General features: G+C 40.3%; 2 protein-coding genes across 5 annotated transcripts; one reads left to right on the top strand and one right to left on the bottom strand.

Annotated features, from left to right (window-relative positions):
* The first annotated feature begins 464 nt into the window (after window positions 1-464).
* On the top strand, window positions 465-21,747 carry LOC108136474 (cytosolic purine 5'-nucleotidase). Of its 4 annotated transcripts, none has more exons than XM_017257678.2 (8): window positions 465-796; window positions 2,778-2,866; window positions 18,420-18,493; window positions 18,557-18,770; window positions 18,836-18,982; window positions 19,491-19,611; window positions 19,681-20,655; window positions 21,322-21,747. In XM_017257678.2, exons 2-8 carry the CDS (start codon window positions 2,784-2,786, stop codon window positions 21,460-21,462), a joined length of 1,755 nt encoding a protein of 584 aa, XP_017113167.1. In that variant the 5' UTR covers window positions 465-796; window positions 2,778-2,783; the 3' UTR covers window positions 21,463-21,747. The 4 variants fall into 4 exon arrangements, with proteins under 4 accessions (XP_017113167.1, XP_017113164.1, XP_017113165.1 ...); XM_017257675.2 differs by lacking the exon at window positions 465-796 and adding an exon at window positions 1,556-1,972; XM_017257676.2 differs by lacking the exons at window positions 465-796; window positions 2,778-2,866 and adding an exon at window positions 6,293-7,018.
* Window positions 21,748-22,377: 630 nt separating this feature from the next.
* On the bottom strand, window positions 22,378-25,964 carry LOC108136476 (transferrin). The gene is made up of 5 exons (XM_017257679.2): window positions 25,825-25,964; window positions 25,518-25,760; window positions 23,899-24,994; window positions 22,645-23,029; window positions 22,378-22,567 (listed from the first exon to the last, which is right to left on the bottom strand). The coding sequence occupies exons 1-5, from the start codon at window positions 25,925-25,927 to the stop codon at window positions 22,466-22,468; spliced, it is 1,929 nt and encodes a 642-aa protein (XP_017113168.1). The 5' UTR covers window positions 25,928-25,964; the 3' UTR covers window positions 22,378-22,465.
* Window positions 25,965-27,715: the final 1,751 nt, after the last annotated feature.

Below are 27,715 nucleotides of genomic sequence, written 5' to 3'. Positions count from 1 at the left end.
AAAAATGTCAAATTTTTTTGAGGGGTTATATTACGATTCAATAAGGCATGACGTTCCAAATTTCGAACATTTTCCAGTGCTTTGATAAAAACCGGAGTTGCGTAAAGAGTTTACTCAACGGCAAAGTGGTATTATTTTAAATATTTTAGGGTTAGCTAGATCTAAAAGGTATACTATTCCTCTTAAAACGCACATTTTGAATAACTAACAATGCGCGCCAAATTTAGCTGTCCAGCATTGCCAGGTGTTAGGAAAGTGCCGCATTGTTTACAAACAACCTGGAGCTTTTTTGCCGGCAACTGCATGTTCATTCACTCTTTGCTCTCCAAAATCCACATTTTGCTGTCTGCCTTATCGGCTTTTTATCTGCGAGAGAGAGTGAATGAAATTAGAGCGCCTGCGCTCCAACTGTCAGAATTGCGGGCCAAAATGTAAACGAAAATCGAAGGGAAAGCAAAATTGTTGATATGCTAAACATCGCATCATCTGGCAGAAAAACAAGCGGAAAAGCAGTCGGTAAAGCGGTCGCAGCGCCACGAAAATAGACAAAAAAAAAATACAAAAAGAAAAACGAGTCCAACCGAAGAAAGAATAGCTGGCCGCTCATTATTTTGTGTGTGATGGAAATTTTGGAAAACTTTTGAAAACGCCGAAAATCATCCGGGCAGTGTTGTGTGTGTGTTATGAAATCGTGGCCGCGTGCGTGAGTGCAAAAATAGCTGGAATAGTTGGGCAATTAAACCCTGAGAAACCCAAAAACTCACCATAGTTATCGTAGAATCCAGACAGCTAGAAGGTAATTACATATGTACCTCCCAAAACCTGGTACTTTTTGTTCTGCTTTCTTGCCTTTGTGGCCCAAAAGATGAGTCATGTTGTTACTGCTGCTGCTGCTGCTGCCGACCAATGGATATGGATATGGATATGGATATGCATGCGGGCATATGTATATTTAGAGCCACCGCCCCCTTGGCGTTACTTTCTCCGGTTGTTTGCCCTATGACCGGCCTTTGATAGATCGATATGTGTGATTGGTGGGGTGGTGTCATGTGATTTTTACCTTACCGGCACCTTGCAGCACCAGCAGCAACAACAAAAACTTGTTTTCTGCAATTACGCAGCACAAACAACAGTGGCAAAAACACGATAAATAAGCTTGAACGCACGCACCCAACAAAATAAACAAATAGGTTGCCTACTTTTGGGCTAGTTTTAAAAACACCAGGTACTCGTTGAAAAGTTACATGAACACTATTTTAGGTAGAAATAAAAAATACATAAAACAAAATTATCACAAGCTATAGAATACCGCATTCCAATTTTAAAAGCTTTACACCCATTTACATAAGTTCATATCGATCAAATGATCATTACCTTATTTATTTCTAACTTAAGATAATAGTGTTATTCTGATTAATTTTCTGAGTACCAGGTATGTGAACATCTATATTTAAGATTTAAATTGCTTGTTTGTTTTCTCACACTCACGAATACACCTACACACACAATTGCATTCTTAGTTTGTTTCCACACACACGAACACACGCACACACCCTTTGTTAAGTTGGCAATGAGAAACTTACGCCGTTTAACAAACACTTTGCAGTACGGCCAATTAACAAGCAGATCCGAAACAACAGCCACCTTAAGATATCCAAATCACACAGCCAAAGTCGCTATTGTTCAGCTGAGGCTACTGTCCCAGAAATCGGGTGAAAACAGCGAAACCATCAGCAGGGCTAAGGCTAATTCGCAAGGTAACTTCCACCCAAGGATCCGCCCCATTCACATTGGTGTCACAAATTGCCGGCGAAGTCACAACAACAGCAGCAGCCGTTGCAGCAACAGTCTTAAGTTAAGTTGCTTCTATGCCAGTTTAGGCAAAATGCAGGCCACGCCCAGCGAAGATACTCAGCCGCAGGATCCGAACAAGTCCTTCGAAAGGGACTATTGCGACCTACCGCCCTACCAAGTAAGTACACTGAGGGAAATCCAACAGAAACTAATTCAGGATATAAGAAACAGTAAAAGAAAACTCATTTTTGTGATTCAAATAAACATTCTTCAGTAATAAATACCTATATTTCAAAACAAAGAGTGTATTTCAAGATAATTTTATGATCTACACATATTTAGACAGAAGTCTTCAAAATGTATGATTTGTATAAATAGTAGAAAATTAGGTAGCATAATCGTATAACAATAAAGATACTTCTAAACATATTTAAAGATAAGAGTAACATTTTAGATAAAAGCCTACAAATATATAATCCTAAAAATAGAAGCAAAGTAACTAAAGAAGAACGTACTTTAACATGTGCGTATCTAATTACACTTGATTTAAGTATAAGCATAATTTAAATTTTAAAAACTAGAACGCATTTTGAGCTCTGTGTGAAAGGAATAGTAGGATGAGGTCGCTGCGACAGCAGCATATCAATCAGTTGCAGCAAAACTCATTAAACTTGTGCCAATTGTGTCAGTCAAAGGAGGTTGGCCAGAGTTGCCACCACCCAGCACTGCACTCCCCTCCCCATCCCTACTTCACATATATATATATATTTTATTGTTTTTGTTCCAAGCACTTTGATTGCTTTGCCTGCACTGCCTGCGTTCTCAATTTCAGCCTCATCCTCATATCCCCATATCCCCATATCCCCATTCTCGTTTTCAATTTTCAATTTTCCTACTTTAAAATTCGCAGCGTGTGAGTTTGTTTGTGTGTGGGAGGCAGATACGGCTGCTCATTAATTTTCCGATTTTCGACTCTTTTTCAGTGCGACATGAGTGATTCGGCACCGAATACCCCGGGACCCAGCTCAGCCTCGGCCCTGCCCAAGAAGTATTACCGCCAAGCGGCCCACAGGTGAGTCGAACAAAAAGGAGTTAACAAGCCTTCGAGTAGGTCAGTTTCGATAGAGAAAAAAATCATTTCAAAAACCTGTAAGGAAGCCAATTAAAATGAAAAACCTGATTGTTACACACACAGAATGAATACATCCGTATAATATTAATAACCCAAATTAAAAATAAAAATGAATATAATGTCAATTCATAAATTAGAGTTCGTTTTAAAATAACATTTTGGACTTTAAATTTCAATGCTATAATGATCTTGTCAAATATTTATTGTTTTTTGGAAAAAGAAAATTGCTGTCTTTGGCTTTGCAAATTTGGAATTCCATTAAACCCTCTTTTGATCAGTGTAAACGATGTTAATACAAGAGAGATTTCCAAGTAAAGAGAGTCCATACACCCATATACCATGGTCAATGCCAAGTGCGAACGGTATTCTACGACCTTATCGTCTTATCTCGCAGCCAAAACAACAACAAGCGTAAAAACAACGACTAGCTAGTTAATCCACACGAAATGGGGACGCTCGCTTGACAACCTGACGTTGATAGTGCCTGCCCATTAGTCTAGCCAGGAATTTTGGGTGTATAGGGCTCTATCAAATGGAAATAAATACAAATTAATAAAGTACAAATTGTACTATTATATAAAAGCATATCTAGCAGATATGTAATTTATTATTACTGATCTCAATACAGCGCAATTTTTACAAAATCTGTTGCAAGCTGAATTTAGAATGCATCAGGTATTAAGAAAAATAATGATCATATCATAGCTTTAAAGCTATCCAATTAAAATCTTTATCGTCTGATAAAATTAGACATCGGAATATGTTTGTAAAGAATTTCCAGGGTACACAGGTCTTCTTGATTATAATTTTTTGTCGCCCATCGTGTTTTTTTGCCATTTTTGTTTTTGCTGATTACAATATTTTGTGACGCTGCCCATTATCGCCCGGTTTTAGTTGTTTGATGGTTTGCTGAGGGAGGGGGTGGTGTTGGTCGCAAAAGGGTGGGGGGTGGCGGGTGAGGAGCTAGAGGGTGGTGGGCGCAGTGGGGAGGTACGACTGAATTGCTTGTTAGGCGTAGATTCAAGTGAGTGGGCACTTTTAGCCACTCGAGTGTCAACAGCAACTGCAGTATGCGTTTATCTCAACCCATGTATGTACATATGTACATACATATGTGTTTGTGTCTGAGTCTGTTGACATTGACACGATGCAAAGTGTAAGCAATAATTTTCAAGAATATTTAACTCTGTATTTGGGCACGACTTTTCGAAAAAGGTGTTAAGTGAGTGGGCAGTATGGAAGAAAGGCCTATGCCTATTTATATAAGGGCCCAGCTGGGCTGATCGATAAAGATCCCCTAACCAAAGTCACCTGAAATGCGAGATGAAATATGGTTTTATGGAATATGAACATGGCAATGAATATGCAAATGGCTGATGAAATATTCATGAACGCCGCCGCGCCCATCAACATTATAATTGAGCCCATAACTAATGCGCGCATATATATATGTATGAATGGTAAACCTGGCCATATCTATGCTGTTTATGCTGCTGCTATTCAGAGGTGTCACAGGGATTTGCATATACATATGTTTGTACAAAATCGAATGGATTTATGGGCTGTCAATGCCGCTGGCAAATCGAGAGCGTTCGATCGCCTATCTGTGTATCTGTATCGCCCAGTGGAATCTCTTTGAAAAGTCGAACCCACAAAAAATTCCACTTAGCCAAGTCGCAAACCCCCACGCATTAGCAAATACACTGAGCAAAAATTTTATTTTATTTCTTATAAAAAAAAACTAGAAAAAATACATTTAAAAAATCTTTTCATTATTTTTGGTGGGAAATCGTATTTTTTTTATGAATCTCAACTTGGGTAATTATATTCTGTTTTTCTCTCAGTGTCTGTCACTTATTGGAGCTTGTTGCCTGCTGGGGGCGTGGGCCACATAGCCATAAGTAGTAAGAGTGTGCCACATAACTATTTTCGTACAGTTGAGAGCACAGCAAGTGTACTGTCAAACGAAAATGATTTCTAATAACTAAATTCCTACCCACAATCCAGAAGAGTGTTTGCTAGGGATGATTGTCGATGGTTCAATTGTCTTTCAAACCGGAATCATTTTGCAATCCCGATTTTTTAAATATTTAAATGGCCCAGACCAGCATTTGAGCTTAAAAAGTTTTGGTATTCACTTGGCTCTTAAGTTGTATTTAATTTGTTTTAATTTACAACAATTTTTGCCATTCAATTATATAAAATTTAAAAAATTGTATAACCCGCTTTTAATTTCACTCACTAAACTGAAAAAGGTTTGACAAACCTTGATCTTATTGAATTTAGCGAGGATTCGAAGTGCTGGTGACCCCAACTCATTCGATGCGGAAATGACTATTATAATAGATTAAATGATAACTTAGCCCAGAGACCTTTTCTTTCCGTGTAAGCCACTTGTTTTTACCAAAATGATAAGGAAATATTTCGCCTAATCCACAACTATTTCCTCAACCACCGCTGTGTGCGTGTGTGGCTCACTTTTGTGTGCATAATTTCATTTCTTTGCCGCTTTCCAAGCATTTCCAAGACTGGCACACTAAAATTTCCATGCGCACAAGTGGGTGTAGTCTTTGTAGTTGTTTTGTTTGGCTTATTTGTTGTAGTTTGGCTATTGGAGCTATTTTTGAGTGAGCAAGCAGGGCGTGAAGATAAACAAGAGAGCGGGGTGTGACGAACAGTTGATACCCAGTACACGGAATCAAAATTCGTTGTGAATATGATCACTTTTCACTTCATTTTATTTTTCTTTCCAATTTTTTATTGGGATCTATGTTTCAGTATTTGATAAATAAAATATATTAAAAGAACATTCATTTTTGACATTAAATTGTCTGTGTTACCAGAGCAAACGTTCCCTTTTTCTTGCCCCTTCTTTCATAGATAAAATGAAAACAAACACAGATATAATTTGAATAAGAATTTTATTTGAAAGACGTGTTAAAATGCGGAACTCAGATTGGTATACAAACGTATGTACATCTGTTCCTTTCTAATTGAGCTACTTTGTTTGGTGATCGCCTATCATCCCCTCACCGTGTAATGGGTAGCAAAACAAAGTAGAAAACATTTTTTTGTTTATTGCATAAAAGGCATCAAAACAACAACTGAACGGTCTACGTTGACACCGTCCACGGCAACAACTACAAAAACAGCAAGAGGGGGGCTAGACACAGAGAGAGAACGTGAGAAAGAGAGCGGGGTAGAGAGAGGGCGAACGAGAAAGAGCAAAGCTTTCGACGCCGACGCTCTGCCGCCAGTTCGGAAACGGAGAGAGTTTGCGACTCTCTCTTTTTTGGCGCTCTAGCGCTCTGGCGCTCTCTGCTCTGCCGCCGCTTCCTTCCTCCATTCCCATTTCCACATTGCACTTTCAGTTGAAATTCGAACGTTGACCGAAATCGTTGGAATTTCGTTCGCCCTGAGCCAATTGAATCGAGGAAAATCCAAATCCAAATACGTATCGGAATCGAAACCGAAATCCCAAAACTTTTTTGTTTTTTTTTTGTTTTCTTACCCAAACGATCAGCGACAAAGAGTGTACCGCGCTGCCACGCACGATCTTCATTCAGATATCATTCCAAACTCCAGATCTCGGTGACGTAGTCGTCCGCCGAAAACAGCTGATAAGATACTTATCGCGCGCCCCTCTCCCTCCACCCATTTGGCACTCCCACCGGGCGAAAGAGCTTTATCAGCAGCAGCAGCAGCAGCAGCGACGCGGCGCACCGTTTGTGGCCTTGTAATCCGCGGCACCGCCAAGATGCCACAGCCAAAGCAACAACAACAACCACAGCAGCAGCAGCAAAAGCAAGAACAGCAGCTGCAAAAGCAGAATCCGCTGCAAAAGCAGAATCCGTTGCAGAAACATTCCAGCTCCAGTCCGAGTTCCAGTCCGATCTCCAGCCCGAGCTTCACTTCCAGTCCCGGCATCAACTCTTCCACGATCGCAAAGCGGGAACGCGAACGGGAAAGGGAACGGGAACGCACGCAGACGATCGGCGAAACGGACATGGATCAGTCGGTGCTCAACGGACTGGCGCTGGGCGGAGATGCGCTCGGCAATTACCACGGACACAAGCGCGAACTGGGTCACAGGTGAGCGGTAATACGAAAAATAATACCACCTGGAAGTTTTACAAGAGTCTTAGCTAAGGCAAGCTCTTTAGACTGGAACTACGCAAATAATGATCAATTTTAAAATTCAAAAGGCAATTGAGAACATTATTTCCAGACAATTTCTTACATTCAGAATATTCGAGTAGACATAAGTTTAGAATATTGCGTTTAAGACGAGCGATTCTCTCTAGTAAGAAATACCCCTAGATTAACATAATACATAATACTTGAAAATGAAAATCTATGAAACATTTAAAGTTTTAAATGGCAGTAAGACCGAATATTCTAGATCGATCAATGAGTTATGCATTAAGTATTGTTTGACTTAAGGATATCAACTTAAACCATTTCGTAGTAAGAGATACTCTCGAAAGTATCACACAGATCATACAGATCAGCCTTATCTCTACAAGTCAATCAAACAGGGAACAAAATGTAACTAATAACAGAAATATAATGCTTCCAACGTCATTCAAAAAGTACGTTCCAGAATAACTTATTTTTATTCTATTAATACATAGAAGATTCTTGATTCTGAAACGTGTAATAGAATATGACAAACGTGAAAAGTGTACAAACAATGCTTTCGCTTTGTAGTAGCTACCTATTAGGGAATCTGTTAAACAAATTTTTGTTTTCAATAATTGTAAGAAAAAATCACACTTTAAGCTTTTAGATCAAGTTGTGCGCCTCATTAATTAGCTGAAGAGATAATAGCTCAATTTAATTGTGCCTAAACAAAGCCTGCACTATGAATATTAAATTCGATAAGCTTAGTGCTCGTTTATAGCAGATCAATTTGTGGGATTACATAACCCATACGGCACATTGTGAAATATAGAGAGTTTATTTTTGCTACTAAGGTCATGGTATGTGGTATCTCTTATTTGTAATCTTGATTGAATCATGCACCCTTATCTTCTTCTCACTCTGAGTCACACGGGCTAGCGAATAGCAATGATATACGAGTTGGTTTATTAGCATGAAAATATAGTGCAAAAATGTGTGGGGCAAACCTTTGATCATCTCGCTGGGTTTACCGAGCTTTTCAATGCGATACGAAGGGTTCTTATCTCTATGATTTTGAGGGTCATACTTTATGGGGTCAAGTGGTCAAGTGGTTACATAAGTTGGGAAAAGGGGAAGGTGTTGACTATTTGACAAGCCCAACTGCTGTTTACAGTTATGAACACGGCCTTGACCATGCCACACAAAAACATACCTTTTACGTTTCCCCTAATTTAGTTGGCAGGCTGCCTAATTGCCGCCAATGGTGACCCTCCCTCCCCCTTTTTTTTTATTCTCCCACCCATCGTTCGATCATTTAATTTCGTGTTATTTGATTTCTTCGCTTGTGAGTCAATTAATGCAAATTTCTGGCTGTCAACGCGGCAATTCACATAATGAATCTCCGTCGCCAGGCTAATCTCCGGCTGCAATCAGTGCAGATTAGCTGGGCCAGCTAGCTAGAGAGCTGGGGTTAAATTGGCATATTTATGTTTCACATTGGTGAGTTGGCAAAAGTTTCTCAAGGCGCCAACTATCTGGCTTTAATTCAGATGCAGCTACGTGACCCCATGCTCTTAACCCCTTCTGTCCCTTTGGCGCTTTCGAATGCAAACAATGTTGTCTGCTCTTTGTACCTTTGGCTTTGGCCAACTTCACCTTTTGCGCCGCGTTTCCCATGATTGTCTTAAATCAGACACGACCTCCTGGTCTCCTGGTCCTTTCGCCTCCGCGGGGGTCACGTAGCTGGCAACTTTTATTGCGTAGCCGGAAACGGAAACGCCGCGAACATTCTCGACAGCCAAATGGAGAATGGACAAAGAAATCGGAGGGGGTAACGAGCGAAAAGGGGTCTCTGTGGCCATGGAAATGGGGCAGGAGCCACTGCAGCAGCCACAGCAGGAAAAACTTTAATGCAATTTGCATTTCATTCGAATTCACATGCTAAATTTATTTTAAAACGAGCTGCCTTTTTCCCCCCCACACACACACGCACACACACACACACGCAGAAGCACAGATGCCACTGGCTTTTCCAATTTAATTGTGACAACTTTTTGGCCAAACTTATTATTATTATTATTTGTGGCCGGCCGGTTGCAATGGCTAATTTATGCACATACCAGCCCATGCACTTGCAAAGTGTACTACGTTAATAAGTAATTTTTATGTTCGTAGGAATAAATTTTACAACATTTCATTGTTTTCCTTTAAAAAAAATGTTTTATGGTAGAGCCTCAGTACCAATTCGTAGAATTATAAGCAAAAATGTATTAAAAAACAGAAAAAAGAGGTCTTACATAGTTTTGAACTTGTGAATCATTTTCTGAATAATGCTAAACAAACAATTTCAACAAATGAGTGTTTCTTTTTTTTTATTTTAAAGACAAAGAATAAAGAAAACTGAAGCGGCCATAAAGATGTATGAATATTTAACATATGCGTACAAAGAACTAGAAAAAAAAGATTTTTAAAGACTTTCCCGATGAAATAGGCAAAAACAGCTGTGTTATAAAACTTAAATATTACAATTTTTAACTTGCATTTCTAAAAACACTATTATTTTAATCACTTCTGTTTATTAGGAACCATACTTATTACTTTTGCTGCCAGCAGCAGACTTTTCCACTTAAAGCCGCCCATCCAAAATCAAAGTCAAGGTCAGGTCGTGCCACGCCCACTACGACGCCCGTGTCTGATTATGTTTTGATTGGACGCAGCCTAAATTATTTGATTAATGGGATATGTCAGTGAATAAACAAAATTTGCGGCAAATGTCACATTTGCAAATTGGAAATCTCCCCGTATTTGCAATTGCACATATATCTGCATATATGTATATGTTAGTATTTAAACAGCGAGGAGGGACACATTTTGTGGTCAATGTAGAATTTAATTTATCATTTCGCTCTCGATTATGCCGCGACTTTTGTTTATCTCTTCTATGCAAACTGACAGCAGATGATTGGTGGGCGTGGCCCTCTGTTTCAGTGGCCTTGATGATGCGATGCGATGCGATGCGATGCGATTCGCCTTGGCGTTGCATCATTAAAATGCAAATAACAGTTTGCTCCTTTGACTAAGCGTTGGCAATGCGTGCCGCACGTGTGGCGGGGACTGAAGCTGAAGTTGCGGCTAAAGGATTTGCAGCAGGAACTGGAGCTGGAGCTAGAGCTCCTTTCTTCATCTTCAGGTGGAAATAGTTTGCCAACAGTTGACAGCAACTTGGCATTTAACAATGTTCTAAGCGCGTGTTTGGGCGGGGATTGTGGTTTTCTGGTTGAAAGGCTTCAAAATGTCAGCGAACTTCTTCCGGCTTTTCTGCGATGGTCACATTGTTGTATTTCGTTGTTGTACATTGTACGCTGGTCACTCTTGCGTGGCTTACTCCAACTAAAAATCGTTGAGACACCTTTTCTGAAAGTCCATTTTAATCAATTTTTCTAGTTCTTTTTAAAAATAATTAAGAAAAGAGAACGAAAAGGTTGAAACCTTAGTTTTTGTGTGTTGATAGTTATAGTTTAGTGTTGAAATTGAAATGCTGGTCGCTGGAACTATCGTATTCATGAAATTTTTTTTAAACACTTCTGTATTTCAGCTCTTTAGTTCTTACTTGTAACTTGAAGTTAAGATTGCTTAAAATATTATACATATACATAAATTTTCACAGGAAACTTGATATGTTAAGTTTTCTTTTATATATCATAAATGGATTAAATCTATATTTCATAAATTTGGCAACATAGTTAATATAGTTTCAGGGCAATCCTTAATACCACAATGGGTGGCAGTCCTAAAACCATATACTAGTTGTAGAATGTCAAACCTTGCCCAAGTTAATTGTCAAAAAAGAAAATTCATTCTGAACGCAGAGACTGAACAGTGACGATGCCTTTGCCCCAGAGTAAGAAGCCTGTGTCCTTGCTGATTTGGCTGAGCTATCTGCCCCACAAAGAACCAAAACCCGTCCTAACCCTTCGCTATTACAAGCGCAAGCCCCATTTCCATCCCAAAACCTCGGTCCCAAGAACTCCACTAGCTCCTGTTGTGAGGTCCAAGATTCAGGAGGCGGCCGCCCATATGCGTGCCATTTTGCATCGTTTGGAGAAGGTGGACTCAATCATCAACGAATCCCGGACCAGGCCCGATCCCTTCCAGTATTTGAAGCCGATGACCATGGCCCCCCCGGATAAGGATATCAAGAACCAGAACTTGGACGGCTAAAGGACAATTTGAATTTGCCCAAAGCGGAACTCGCAAGCGGCCATCAATGAAGCAAAGCTAAATACATACCGGGAATACGAAACTGGCGGCTTGTCTTTCATCTCGGTCGTTAGCAGGGGGTCTCTGAAATTGGATTAACCTCAGCACAATGCAATTTGATTAAGTTCGTTTAGATCAAATTGAGCGCCACAGCATCGCAGGGGCTGCAAAGTAGTGTAGTATAGTAGGGGGCCGAGGTTCAGCCCTCGTTGCCTAATTATGTCCGGTGTTTTCACATGCTAAACCGCCCTCAATCAGTTGGGGGGGCACCCATTCATCCATCCACCCATCCAACCATCCATCCCCGAGAACCCTTCAGCGGTCTGTCAAGGTCGCACGCGATGAAGCCCCCAGACAATGAAATTGAAAGTGTTTACTAAAGCCGCCTCCATCGAAAAAAAAAAAACAGAAAAAATACAAAAAAAAAAGAAGTTGGCATTGGCAAGCAGACTTCTATATACCCTTGCAGGTATTACAAAAGTATTCTAGAGAAAGACTATATATATGTCGATTTTCTGCTGACTTTTTTAATCTTTCTTATGACAGCTGATGTCCGATTTTTATAAAAATACAACCATCGCTATGAAAAAGTGTTGCCATGGGAGTTGCATAAAATAGTCAGCCGATCCTGCAATCCCGGGAATGTTTTCTTCAAATAGCTTTATAAATAAGGGACTAGTTTGCGTATATGTGCTACTTTATAGGGTCTGCGTTGCAAACGATTGACTGAAATTATAATGCCCTCTGCAAGTGTATTAAAAGAGAAGCACCGCCGACAGGAGAGCACATAAAATTGGTGTGCCACGCATGACTATGATGGGTCTGAGCAACCCCAGCAGTTCGGAAGGTTGGTTCCAAATAGATGGTGCACGGTACGTCGGTTAGCTTTGGATTACGCTTATTTATTTGTCGGGGGGCTCAGTTCACTTTAGGTTCGAGCGCAGTCCGGGCGATTTTCCTCCGCTTTCTCAGTAGTTTCCAGGATTCGATTAATGTAGTCGTGTGTTGTTCGAGTGTGCCAAGATCTCCCAGCTCCTAAACCACCGACCACTTTCTTCCCACCCACCCAACGCCTTCAATTTCTTTCTTTTTCCGCAAGTGTTTGTGTGTGTGTGTGGATGGCAATTAAGGTCTTAATTAGACGTAAACTCGTGTCGGAAATGAACGCGAATTGCTTTGTCCCAGTGCTACGGCCAGCCGGACACTAGTCAGCTAAACTATGGATTAATGTTAAAGAAATCCTTTGTTCAATATTAATGGTTTTCTTATATTCCGAAAGAAATATGTTCATTATTTAAACTCGTTTTAAATAAGCAAAAAAACAGAGAAGAATATTTATGATTTTTAGATTAGAATCTTATCTACATATTTCAAAATTGTGTTGCTGTTTTCTATAACATTATTATATTGTCCATTAAGTTTTATAAACTTATCCAAAACGAGGAACTCTAGTTACTTGTTTATTGTAAGCGATATTTTTATTGTGGTAGATTAATATAAGGACGAGGAGTTTTCGCCACAACATCTCCCAATTCCCAATTCCCACTTTCCTGCTGTCCAGTGTAACAACAGCACATGTGCTTCTCTTATGTCCACAAATGTGTATGTGCGTGTTGGGCAGTGCTATTTGGTTTTGTGGTTATGCTTATTAAGTCAATTATCGCCCAATTGCGTCGCCCTGGACCACATAGGTGACCGCTGCTCGTTGGCCGGAAGCCTTGATGATGCGATTTTCGGATTCTGGGATACTGGGATACTGGGATGCCTTCTACTCCTCCTGAGAATTGGCCACACCTCAGCTGCCTTTGTTTGCCATTTTGATTTTAATTGGAGCCGAAAACACCAAAAGGACCTCTTACAAGATTCTGACACGACCTTGTGGTTGAATTGAGTTTCGGCCTCGTGATTTCAGGGTAAGGGACTGCGGGAATTGCCGATACGGATATAATTGAATTTAAAGAGCTCTCACTTATCAATTGAATGGCCCGGGGATAGAAAGAGCTTAACCGCAACAATAAAGACTTGTTGATTATTACTCTGTTGATACTGGTTTATAGCTCAAGGCCTTTTTGTAAGGCAATCAGTTAACGATATCCTGAAATTAAAGAAGGGATTGCTTTAAACACAACAAGTTAAAGATAGTTAATTTTTTAAATTAATCTCCCTTTGAATAGAATAGAATAGAATAGATTTATGTACAGCTATAAGTAGTTTATTTAAAACACTTTCCAAGTTTTTAAATAAAACTGAATTTAAGAGGGGATTGCCATACAAAATTCCGTAGAGTTCATCTGCATTTGCTGAGCTTTACATACAAATCAAACCTCATATTACAATAACTTATAAGCTAAGCCAAATTACTTGACATTTATTAAGTGCAATTAGTAGCCCAATTTATATTCAAACAAGTAGTTAACATTTTGAAATACTTTCAAAGTATTTGCTTGATAAAAGCTACTTCAATTTTAATTGTCAGAAGTTGTTGAGTGTCTAATCAGTGCTTCCGCGCGATTGTTGATAGTAAGTTTATCATTATTGATGGCCTCTTTGCCCGGTTTTTAGCTCTGCGATGGATGGGGGTGCTACTGTGCTGATTGGCCGCCAATTGTTGTCTTTTGTGTACCACCTGTACACTGGTTAGTTATTATCCCCACTGGAATCGCATTGCTCAGGTTTTTGTCCAAAGAGCGGTGGCACGTGGCAACTGAACGACGTCAGCAGCTGGAGCTGAAATGTCTCAATTGCAATTGCAAGTTGCCAGTTGCCAGTTGCCAGTTAGAAGAACGATAATGATGATGATGATGGTGATGATGACGATGACGATGGCGATGGCTATGGTGTGCGGGTGTTTTCTGATGGTGTACTGAAATAGAAATGCAACTGTGGGAATAACGTAGCATGACGCATACGCAACGTTGGCCAGCGGCATCCACGTGTCCAAAGTATAAAAGGCGGATGGTACGGATGGACATTCAAGGGGGATGAAGTGAGAAGCAAATTGATAAACTAGCATTGGCATGATATGAATTTTGATTTAACAAGCGAATGCAATTTGGGGCTGGGGCGGTGAGTTATGGCCATTATGTGCTCTGCTCCCTGGGATGCTGCAGAATCTAATCAACAGCAGCACAATAAACCTTCAGCAAGGACATGGGCAACTCCACTTGACAATCCCAGAATCCTTGAGTCCTAGCAGCAGACTTACTGGCAGGGCCAATCCGTTTGAGGGGCGAAAACTATACTGCATATATACTCATACTGACACAAGGATAAGCATTCGCATTTGGCCATAAATTCCCATTTTCGACAGCCAAGAGGAGACAGAGAGCGTGACAGAGAGAGAAAGAGAGAGAGGGAGGGCGAAGCAAAAAGGAAATTCGCACTTGAGCAAAGCAATTTCCACTGACCACCAACCATTTTCATTGCACATTGTACGGGAAAAGTAAACAAGTTAACAATGCATAATAATAACAACTTGAGTGACAACAATCACAACAATCACAACAACAACAATTGGCTTAATGGCAACTGTGCAAGAAGTTTGAATGTCACATTGGTCTGCTCCAGAACTGGGGATTCCCCGGCTGTGAGTGGCAGTGGCAGTGGCAGTGGCAATAAGTGTGGCATGTCCAGGACAGCTGTCACGGGCACTAAGATCCCACCCGGAGCCGGAGGAGCAGCCACATCCTTGTGGTGGCTTCTGCAGCAGCCGCACCACGCGTAAGTCTCACTAGCACCGAACCAAATTCATAGTGATACCACAGTTCTTATTGCTACATCAATTCTTAACCTTTGACAAAATGCGTATTTAACATTAACAAAGCCTTAAATTGCAGTTACATCTTTTTTCCAATAACTTTTTCACCATTTTTCTCGTCTTTGTGTTCGTGAAAAACTGTCCAAAGCAGTAAAATTAAACTTTCTAAATATTAGAGCTCGTCGGTTTAAAAAATAAACAAAAATAGTGTATTTATTCAAGACAATACTTACTACTTACTAAACTATGTAAAAACTATGGAAAACTACTATGGCAAAGAAAAAATATGTATTATATATACTACTTTAGTAAATAGTAAATTTATACCAGACATTTAAACGACTGGGTTGATTTTTTGTATTTTTTCAAAACACAATAAAGCAATAAAAACAAGGGTATTTATGAATGAAACAAATTGGTTTGTTTTGCAACAAAGTATTATTATTGTTTTTAAAGCGTTGATTTTAGACCTATAGTCTCTTTGGCTGTATTGATAAGAATTGCCCCAGATAAGCCTTACCCCCCTTCAAGGTTTTGTTTACTTTTAGGTCTATTTAAATAAACCATACTTAAACAAAAAAAAACAAACCTATTAGTCTATATAATATTCATTTTATTTTTAAGAAAAAAAGGAAAAAATCTCATATTAGAAACATTTCTGAACAGTTTGGTAGCATAAGTCCCTTTAGAGAAAGTTCAAATTGGATGCTCTGATTCAGGCAGTGTCAATGGACCGATTATGAATAAATATAATCAACTAAAAACAGAAAAATACGTATTTAATGTGCACTGCGTGGTATATATAATATGTATATGGTGATGAATGGTGCTAATGTGTACCGATGACCTTTTGGCGCTGGAAAATGTTGATCGCATCGCAGCACATCGCATCGCATCGCTTGGCGGTGTAAACAAAACACTGCCAATCAGTTCGTTGACGCACTTGAGCATTCAGCCAATGGAATTGAGAGCTCTGAATTCGCAAAACAGTATTTCGCGGCTTGTTATCAATGCAAATGAAAGGTAAACACACATCACACTAGGAAAATATGGCAAAACTTGTGTCTCGCACAAACATTGCTCATCCGCCGTGTATATCGAAAGGCAAACATGGGCCAATGTCATCGCAATCAATAATCTGGGCACCCAATCTAACCATTTCCCAGGCAAATGGGTTCTTATTTTTAGATCCGTGAAATCAGTCGCATTAATTGACGCCGCGCAATACGCCGGCAGTGACAATTAACCCATACAAACGGCGGATTAGTGACAATTTATTTATGCATTTATTAGGCTATTTCTAGCCACGACCATCCCAAATTAATCCGTTTAGTCATTTCGGCGATTTTTGGCGGAAATATGTGGTGCATTAATTGAAAATCTGTAGCTTTTGACCTCGAAATAGCAATGTTTGTCAAGAAGTTTGCGTACGTACATATAATAATTGAAATTTTGATCGCCAATTTATTAGTAATGCTAATGATAATTTAGCATGGGTTACTTGAAGAACATGTTCACAATAATGGCTTATATATTAAATAAATTTAAATGTTAAATCTAAATAGCTATATATCAGATAATTATTAAATTTGAATAATTATTTTGTCACCTCTGCGATTTTTGGCGGAATTATGTGGTACAGTACATCATTTGCCTAGCAATTGACGATCTATAGCTTTTGACCTCGAAATAGCGATGTTTGTCGTCATTATATCAATGATACTGATGTCAATTTGTTCTACAATAATGGTTAAATGTTTAATTTAAAAGCGTCAATTATTAAATTTATACAACACACAGATTTTAGCATCAAATATATTTTTGCCATCCTCTTAACCCCAAATCGATTAAAAGTCAGCAACATGCTTGACTGGAAAATTGGCAAAGCTGTCTTCAGCTTGGAAATGGAAAAATTAATTATTGCTGCGAAAGTGTGTGTTCCCTTTTGTGGCGTGTGTTTTGTCTCAGATTTATGCATTCTATTCGAACTTGGGTTGGCGAAAGCAAAAGCAAAAGCAACAAAAGGGTCAAAGCAACAACACCACGAATAAGATCAACCAACAACGTTTGGCTAAAAAAGGAGGAAAGGATTTGGTCCAAAGATGGCTGAGGAAAACTGGTGCCCCAAAGAGGATGCAACTTTTTCGCTTATTTGGCAAATGTTCAAGTGGACCAGAATTGCCAAAAGGGACAAGCAGAATAAATAAACGCACAGCATGCACACCCAGAGCATACATAAAAAACTGTCCCCAAAATCAAAAAAAAAAAAGACAAGTATAGGGTATTAGGCAACAAAAACCGAAACCGAAATGCTCTTTTTGTTTTTGGGGGAGGTGTTGTGGCATAATCCCCTTGCCATGATTAATCGAATTTTTGATTCCGCAAAAGGTTTAAAATTGTTTAAAATATGTAAACAAGTGTATAAAGTTTTAACCGCATAAAATATGTAACCATGATAAATCGAAATCATCAACTAACCCTAACCAGAAAAGACCCAAAAATGAGGGTATATCCAAAACATTTTGTCCACGCTCATCCCGCTAATGAGTTTTCCCACAAAGAGGCGTGGCTCACACACACACACACACACACACACAAACATACAAAGTTTAGCGAAAGGCGAAAGGGGCGTGGTGGCGCCTGGGCCGCCCACAACAACTTTTCTACACTAATTGCTGACCGCAGTTGTCGTTGCAGTCAAAGTCGCGGCGATTTGAGTCCGAGTACAGCCTCCGGCTTGGTAAAAAATGGAAATATCCGGAGGGTGGGGGAGGGGAGGGGGTTTAAGTTTCCACCATCAAAGCGCAACGACAAAGTTTAAAAATTGAATGTCACACGCTTTTCACGCCATTTCCATGCCGCAATTTCCCACTCGAGGCGAGTTTTCACGCCCTTTCATTTGCCTGTTTCATGCTAGATTGATAACCCATTGACTTGCTTTTCAGATCGAACGATCAGCCGAATCGATCGACGTCAAAACAACATTCTAGAAGAATCTAATGGATTAAATATAAATTTAAGCTGAAAATATAAATAAAATTATAAATTATAATAATTAAAATATATTCTTTGAAGTAGGCAAATAATTATCCATTAGAGTATTTTTTGAAAGTATGTTTTTAATGTTTTTATATACAAATAATTAAATTGGGGTAACATAAAACCAATCGGAAAAAAAATCTGTCAACCAGTAAAATGTATTATTCAAAGAGACCAATATATAAAATAAAAATGTTTAAGCCCTAGTGTAGTAACGAATTTTCGTTTTAAAGCCCAAGTGTATGCAATATTATTTGAACAATTACATTTGTACAATAAAGTCACCACCTTAACAATACCCTTTCTATTTTGCAGAGTGTTTGTGAACAGATCGTTGCATTTGGAGAACATCAAGTACTATGGCTTTGACATGGACTACACCCTGGCAGGTAACTAATTAATAATATTTAATTGAAAACAACTAAATATTAATAAATACCCTTTTGAACCAGAGTACAAGTCACCGCAGTACGAGCAACTGGGCTTTAATCTGGTCAAGGAGCGACTGGTTTCCATGGGTTACCCCAAGGAGATCCTGCAGTTCGAATACGATCCCACTTTTCCGGTTCGCGGCCTGTGGTTCGACACGCTCTACGGCAATCTGCTGAAAGTGGATGCCTACGGCAACATTCTGGTGTGCGTTCATGGCTTTGAGTTTATCAAGCAGTAAGTGGAGTTATAGAGATTTAGAGTCACAATTCGAACATCTTTATTAAACTCCTTTGCTTTAGTCACCAGGTGTACGAACTGTATCCCAACAAGTTCTTGAAACTGGACGAGTCGCGTGTGTATGTCCTGAACACGCTCTTCAATCTGCCGGAAACCTATCTTCTGGCCTGTCTCACCGACTTCTTTACCAACAGCAGCGAATTTGTGCGGTAAGATTGAGTTTAATCCATTTCTAAAGTACTTAGAACACGTTTCTTACTGGTTTAGATTAATAGACCAACTATTTCCGCCATTATTTTTCTTAACGAACTTCTAAGTTCGATAGATGTTTAGATGTGTTTTTTGTTATATATTTAAAAATTTTAAGTAGTATGCATTTCGAACTGTAGGGCATGAAGGGCAATTAGACTTTGTTGTTTTTTGTTAACACTTAATTAATAAAAATGTACTCAAATTCTTAGTATTTGATGATTTACAAAATGTATAATCAATATTTTATAATCCAACAACACATATTGGTTAACATAATTTAAGATAATAGCCCATTTCTGTACTCTTCAAGTAGTGGTAGCTTATCAAATGCTATACTATTCTATTTTTATTAAGGTGCTAGACTGAGTAGTGCCCCCCTTTATCTGCTACCTATGGTCCACTTATCCCGCTTTTCTGTTCCCCTTTCTCTACTTTCTCCACTCTTCTTTCTCTTTCCCCCGACAGCGTTGAGCGCGGCATCAAAGCTGGCGATTTCCTTTTCACCTACAAGTCGATTTTCCAGGACGTGCGTCGCGCCGTCGACTGGGTGCATTCCGATGGCGATCTGAAGCGTCGCACCACGCAGGTGAGTGTTCCCAGATCTGTCAGATAGTATGATGGCTATAACAATCTAATAATGTGATCTAATCGATAGAACATGGCACACTATGTGAAGAAGGATGAGCGTTTGCCCACGGTTTTGTCGCGCATTCGCGAATCGGGCGCCAAATTGTTCATGCTGACGAACAGCGACTACACGTACACCAACGAGATCATGACCTACCTGTTCGACTTCCCACATGGCGCCACGCCGGAGGAGCCGCACCGCGACTGGAAGTCCTACTTCGATGTGATCGTGGTGGATGCCCGCAAGCCGCTCTTCTTCGACGAGGGCACCGTTCTGCGACAGGTGGACACCAAGACGGGCGGCCTGAAGATCGGCACCCACATTGGACCGTTGCAGCCGGGCCAGGTGTATTCGGGCGGCTCCTGTGAGCTCTTCACCAAGTTCATCAATGCCAAGGGCAAGGATGTGCTGTACGTGGGCGATCACATCTTTGGCGACATTCTCAAATCGAAGAAGATACGCGGGTGGCGCACATTCTTGATTGTGCCCGAATTGGTGCGGGAGTTGCATGTGTGGACGGATGAGTGTCAGCTTTTTGCGGAGCTCCAGAATCTGGACATCAAGCTGGGCGATCTCTACAGGGATCTCGATTCGAGTGCCAAGGTCAAGCCGGACATTTCGCAGCTGCGCACCTGCATCCGCGATGTGACGCACAAGATGGACATGTCCTACGGCATGATGGGCTCGCTCTTCCGCTCCGGATCGCGCCAGACCTTCTTCTCCAGCCAGGTGGTGCGGTATGCCGATGTCTACGCGGCCACCCTGCTCAACCTCATCTACTACCCCTTCTCGTACATGTTCCGCGCTCCGGCCATGCTCCTGCCCCACGAGTCGACGGTGGCCCACGACCAGGCCCACCAGCCTCCGCCTCCGCTGGCACCTGGTCCTGCTCCTTCGGCGGTCACTGGATCCACCTCGGCGGCAGCATCTTCCCCGGACGAGCCGGCGCGCATTGTGGCCGGCACCGAGCAGGCCAAGGACACCAAGGATTTGCATCGCGCCGTAAGTGATGATCTCGAAACATATATTAATGCTCTAGCAGAGGGTACAATTTCTGGAGGAAGTATACGTACTCCTGACTAGCATCACCGTCCGATGTCCGTTTGTCCATTTGCATCTTAGTTTTAAAGCTTTCTGGATAAAACTTTCCCAAAAATCATTTTTTATATGCAGGAGGTATATAAGTCAGAGCGGGCCGGATCGGAGGACCATATCATATATGTAGCTTCCATAGTAACAATTAAACAAAACAAAAAATGAAACAAAAATTAAACAACGTTGCTTTTTAATGTACATGCTGCAAAATATAGTGATGGTTTACCATTCTAAAATTTATAAAAATAAGACAAAGACAGCATATAGCTGTCATAGAAAACATATAAAAATGTAGTGCAAAGCCTGTTTGTTAAAAATAGAAGTAAAGTATCCTTTTCTAGAATATTCTGCAAGGGTATATAAACTTTGCTTTTTGTATATAACCTTTTTTGAATCTATGGGAACCAAAGAAAAATTCTGTGAAAAAGCTACTTAGCTTTATTGATATAAAATCAAACTATACAATCGATTTCTGGAATATTTTACTTGTGTTAAAGCTGCCAGGGTATATATGATAAACTCCTGTTTGAGATAACCTTTAACCTTGAGTAATATAACCCCCTTTCGTTGCAGAGCTCCATTGTGCACACTCGTCCCTCCACGCCCACCGTGGTGACCCACACCCATGACGAGGACTACTCCGAGGAGGAGGAGACGCCCAGTGGTGCCGAATCTTCGACGGAGCAGCCGCTGCGCGATGTGTCGGAAGATTAGGAACCGCGACCCAAAACCCCAGCAGGAATGTTTGCATCAACGAATTTTCTTCTCAAACTTCCCAGATGTCCCAAAAAGAAACACAGAAACCCATCCGTGGTCGAAGCAATTGTGAAACGTACGATTTTCCCTGGCGATTTTACCCAAAACACAGATATGTGAAATTATATATATACCATATATGATATATACATTATACATTATACATTAGCTGGTTCCATACATATAATGTGTATTTTTTTTTTTAATTAAAACTATAAATTGCTGTAATTGAAAGAAAACAAACTGGTGTGAGTAATTGATGGGGGTTGCAAAAAGCAATGACTGATTATAAGCTAAAGATAGTGATTGGTGGTCGCAATCCACTAACTAAACTTATAGCTTAAACTATTGATACTGGAAGCTTGTGCTTTAATTTGTAAGTAACCTGCACTTAAATTTTGATTTTCATTTGATTGTCAATATTTGGCAAATTAATTTTACGACCAGGTTTTGTTGCCGAATGAAGGAACTCAATTAACTGAGTTTGAAAAGGTATTAGAGTCACACCGCCAGAAGTTTGGGTTCAATTTCGTATTTAACCTGCATTTAAATTTTGTATGTTTAATTTGTGGGACCATTTTTGGTCAATTAATTTTGCGAATGAAATAAAAGTTTTGAAAGCTATTACAAATTTTAAGCTGGTAAATTATTATTTAGCCAAAATATAATAATCTGTAAATTGGCGACCCCATTCAATAATATACATAGGTAACTTTAATAATTTAAGCCAGATTTATCTTCATTTAAAAATCAATACTTTTAATATGACGCAAATAGGTTTTGTTGACCCCAACTAAATAATATTAAGTTTTCTGAATAGTATATATCTTCAATGACTAAAGGCAGATTTCTCATAATAAAAAAAATCAATACTTTTTAGTAATAATCGGATTAAAATTTATTGAAGCAGATTGCGAAGGGAACGGAGATATACATAGGTAGTAAAATCCGTGCTCCGTGCTCACTGCTTGGTGATCTTGTTAGCATCACACTGGAGATCAGCGTAGATCTGCTCGTTTTGGATTTCGCTCTTGATCTCCGTAACCAGCTTAATGGCGTTGTCCTGAAGGGGAATATATATTTTATTTATAAATATATATATTTATGTTAAACTTGAGATAGAAATGGAAGCACACTCACGTGGAAGTAAACGTTCTTCTTGCCCTTCTGGAACTCGCCGAACAGGGCGAAGACATCGACCAACTTGCCATGGGCACCGAACTTGTCCGAGATCAAGGAGAACAGATGCTTGACGGTCTCCTGCTCCACACTGGTGGCATCTGACCTGATGAAGATGGCCCGGGGCAGGCCCACGTCCACGTTGCAGGCACGGAAATCGGTGACCGGTCGTCGCTCCAGGCTGGGGCACACCAGCTGTGCATCCTTGTGCTGCTCCAGCTCGGAGGCGGGCACGATCTGCACCTCTCCATCGGCACTGGATGACACACGGCAGGCGTCCAGACCACGTCGCTTGTTCAGGAAGGCGGCGGCCAGACGAGAGCGTCCGCAATCCTCATTGAACTTGCTATGGGTTTAAATGCATAAATAATTAATTAGAGTAAGTATCGAATGGGGGTTCAGTACACAAGGTATTGATCTATTATTAAAAAACAATTGAAACAAGTTAAGGATTGATTGATCATCAGAGCATTGCCAAGACATGACTCAGCATAAACTTCAAGGGCTTAGAACTTAATCGATCAAACTCTTTGCTTAATTAAAGACGAAACTTAAGGTCTACAATCATTAAGAGCAATTTACTTAACCCATCAATAATGAAAGCTTATGGACTAAAAATAAAACATTAATAGGGCATTTATCACTTAAAGTTTCGAATTGAGGGCTTAGAACTGAATCGATCAAACTCTTTGATCAATTAAATTAAAAACATAAGATCTACACTCAATAATGAGCAGTTTACATAACTAATGATATGACTATGCAATACAAAATAAATAATATTTAAAATGACTAAAAGTCGCACTGATAAAAAAAAGAGTAGTACAAATAAATATCTGGCTAAATTTCCAAATTGTATAGTTAATATTTAAATTAAATGTAATGAAATATTAATATGAAATATTAAAATATTTAATTAATGGAAAAAATATTAGGCCTTAAAGACTTATATTGATTTAAAAGCATTTCATATTGTTTTTAGTTAAATATGGTTTAAATTGAATTAAATTTTCAGATGTCAAAAATTAATTCCAATAGTCAAATAAAATTTTTTTTTGAAAATTGCAATATTTAAAACCCTTTAAAAAAGCAATGGATGAAAGCTTAAATTATTCAAACCACGTTTTTTGTTACCAATGCCAGTGGATAAATATTTGAATTAAATTTTCTCAGTTTTTTTTTTTTTGCAGTGCAGGGACGTATTGATCTACTCACATGCTGGCCTTCTGGAGGGCCTCCCTGGTGACGGTGGGTGCGGCCACGGCCACCAGGACATCGTCCTCGGCGCGCTGCTCGTAGACCAGTGGATGCAGCTGATTCTTGCGGGCATCGGCGTATCCGGAGGCGGGCAGGACGACCAGGTCGGCCTCCTTCTTGGCCAGCGCCACCACACAGTCGGTGGACTGGACGCACTCCAGCTCGGGACGGGCGTCGCGGGCATAGGCCGCCTGGTGGAGGGCCTGGCACTTGGCGAACTGATCATCGCCCTGGGCGCACAGCCGGATCTTCCGGATGGCACTGCCGTCGCGCTCGATCACATCCTTGTAGCCGGCCCGCTCCAGATAGACCTTGGGATCGATGGCCGCCTCCTTGCTGTGGTACACGGCATTCGGCTGGATGAGCAGATGGGCGGCGGCGTCCTTGTTCTGCGCCTGCAGTCCATTGGCAAAGAAACGCTCCAGCCGCGACTGCAGCTGATGCAGCTGGTCCGCATTGTGGACGGCCTTCTCGTTGGAGATGTAGCCGCTCCACGGACGCTGGGCCCAGGAGCAAGCGGGTCCGGTGATGGGTCGTCGGCTGCCGTCCTCGCACAGGTACTCAAACTTGGACGGATCGCCCTCCGCGGGCGGGGCATCGGGACCGGCGCCGGGCAGACCAAAGTACTTCTTGATGTACTGCACCTTGGAGAAGGCCACCTCGCCCTGGCCCTTGTCCAGGCAGCGGATGGCGCCGTCGTAGCCACTGAACTTGTCCGGATAGTTGCACTGCTCCGGCTTCTCGCACAGGGCGCACAGATTCGAGTACTTCTTCTTCAGCAGGCGGTCCGTGTCGGGATGTGTGGAGTAGGTGCCCACCAAACACGACTGTGTGAAGAACTCGGACAGCGACTTCAGTTCGCGCTCCGTGGCCGAGATCTGCGGATCGGCGGACACCTTCAGCACGTGCGTGTTCTTCAGCTTGGTGATGGGTATTTTGTAGCCCACATTGCGACCGAATCCAGTGTGGCAGGACTTGGCACCGCGCAACTCCTGCAGCGTGTGGATGGGCGAGTCCTTCTTCACCAGGATGATGCCCTCGTAGCGGAAGGCAGCTGTGGGGATAAGCGGATGTTATATGTAGATATTAAATACAAAATATACTTTAATAATTATCTTATGCATTGCTCAAAGTAAATCCAAATATATTGTACTCAACTTAAATATTTTTTTTATTTAATTTTAAATATGAAAAGCTTAAAATGTGAAAACAACTAAGAATTATTTTAAAGCTTATATTTTTATTAAATATTTTAAATACTTAATTTAAATATTAAATATACAATTTTGAATTCTATGGTCAAATATCTATTATTACTATTCTAGAGCCCTACTTTCAGTTCTTTATTTTTGGTCCTTCGATCCTATTTTATTTTTCGCCAAAGGTAATTTGTTTTTGTTTAACACTTTTAATGTTTTAAATAATTTTTAAATTGTTTCCGTATCAATCACCATCTTGTTTATATATATAAATAATAAAACTTATTAAATGCCTGCTTTTTCTCAATTAATTCTATATAACTTTTTTTTAGTTATTTGTTTAGAGACTCCATTTTTCCACTTAGCTTGAGAACTCACCATCTTTGTCCTGCTGCGTGCGGATTTCAGACACCACCCGGTAGTCCTCGTTCTTGCGATGGTAGGCAATGTACATGTCCTCCGGCTCCGTGGCCAGCACATCGGCCTTGCGCTGCTCGATCAGCTCCAGGCAGTCCACCCGATCCCGTCCAGCCACGCACTCCATGCGGATGCCCGCCTCCGAGGGATCGGCCAGTAGCTGTTGGCACTCGGCCAGGTAAATCTGCGGCACACACAAGCGATCTGTGTGGTGTTCGGAATTGGAATGGATTAACTAGATTCAACTGGGCAACCGGTGGTCACCTACAGATCGGCTCCTCTGCCCGGGAGTTCTGCGACCCGAGGATCACCAGGAGGGCGGTGGCCACCGCCAAAGGCAACCAAGTGCGATTCTCTCTATGCGGCATCATCTTGGAACAGTTGAAGCTCGACTGTGGAGAATCCGTAGCCGGCTGGGGGCTTTTATAGCCGGCGATTCACCGGCTCTCGTGCGCTTTTTTTTCTTTTCTATTTTTGCATTTGTTTGCTCTCTTTTTCGCTTCTGTTTGCCCCGGCAACAAGTAGAAATAATAATAATAATAATAATAAACAAGGAGAGATAGTCCCCAGAGGGACCGGTTTTTTTTCCCCCGAGGAAGGCGTGTGAGTGGGCGGCGATCCAGGCCTATCCTCCCGCAAACGAGTTTGCGACTCTGATATATGGCCGGGGCCATTAAATCAATAATATATTTGCAAATCATTTAATGCATTTTTCCCGTCCATGATCTACCTTAAGTTCGACTGAGCAATCTAAGTTTTGCACAGCATTTCAAATGATCGATCAAAATCAGAATTTCAGCCCCAAGCATTCTTCTATTCGGTACTTAGTTTTTGGTTATTTTCAATTACCAATCAATCACCGCTTTCTATTTACTTAATTTATTTGAGCATTCGTACTAATAATACCTTTAAACAAAAACGGTTTATGATTGTTGAAACAAAAAAGCAAAACTAAATTGATAATTTATGTAACATAATACTATACTTGACGATCGTCAAAAGCTTAATTGCTGACACACACAGTACCTTTTGAAATTTGTTAACAGCCAAAAGAGCCTCCCTCTTTAATTAATTATCTGAACACTTGATCCCCTAATCGATCGTGGCCATATAGTACACTCTATATATGAACTCAATTATATAAATGACAACTAATCTTTCTGTTGCACTCTGGCTTTCGATTTCCAAGAATTTATTTGCCTGATTAATCTGCATACTGTTAAGCGGTGACCTCGACAATACAATAAAAAAAAATTGGGATTGTTCCCTTTTTTTTTCTATGACCACTAAACATCCGATTTCAACCCTTATTTAGAGGTAGACATACCTATTTTAGACTGCCAAACTGAGTTTCCATTGTGTTGGCTTCCCATTTTTTTGCAATTCCATTTTTTACTTTTACAGATTTCTGTTCTGTTTTGATTTGCATTCATCTAATGATTTGGTTGATTTAAATTCACTTTTCTTGGAAGTAAACAAATTAAGAGTAATTGCCTTTCGAGTTATACTCTGCGAGGGGACTTTATAAGGTTGATCGAAGATGTCGAGTGAAATATTTGAGTATTTCATTTGATAAACCACTGAGAGCTGTAATAATTGTACCTTTTTTGTTTCGATTAAATCATAATTAGTTGGTTTTATCTTGCGTTCTTAAACAACTTTATTTTACAATATACTCACTTAATTACTTGTGGTGTAATTAAATTATGAAATATATTATAATAATATATTTTGCTAGTTAAATTCAAATCAAAGTTATATATGGCTTACATTGTATATGATCTTTTTAGACATTACAAAACTCATGCCACTAACTAGGCATTAATATGCCAACAGGTTGAAATATGTAGAATGTGTGTAAGCAAGGTATTATTTCTAATATAAGTATATCTTATATAAGTAAGGGTATACCTCAGTCTTGAGTCGCCATCGTCTCTAGTTATATTTATTTTCTTTGCGCTTCGCTATCAGGGGATTTGTTTATTGGAGCCGGGCACAGAACCTGTTCCACTGGCGGGATTTGATGGGATCAGCATATAGCACTGTAGCTATATAGTTAGTCACCCACATTGACCAACGACCAGCGACCAAGTACCAAGTGCAGTGAAGGGAGACTCTTCAAAATGATCCCCACAACGAGAATACGACAATAAATGCCT

Source organism: Drosophila elegans, unplaced genomic scaffold (genome assembly GCF_018152505.1).
Source record: "Drosophila elegans isolate 14027-0461.03 unplaced genomic scaffold, ASM1815250v1 contig_149, whole genome shotgun sequence".
In the NCBI taxonomy this organism is placed as follows: Eukaryota; Metazoa; Arthropoda; class Insecta; order Diptera; family Drosophilidae; genus Drosophila; species Drosophila elegans.
This window is presented reverse-complemented; position numbering and strand designations above follow the sequence as displayed.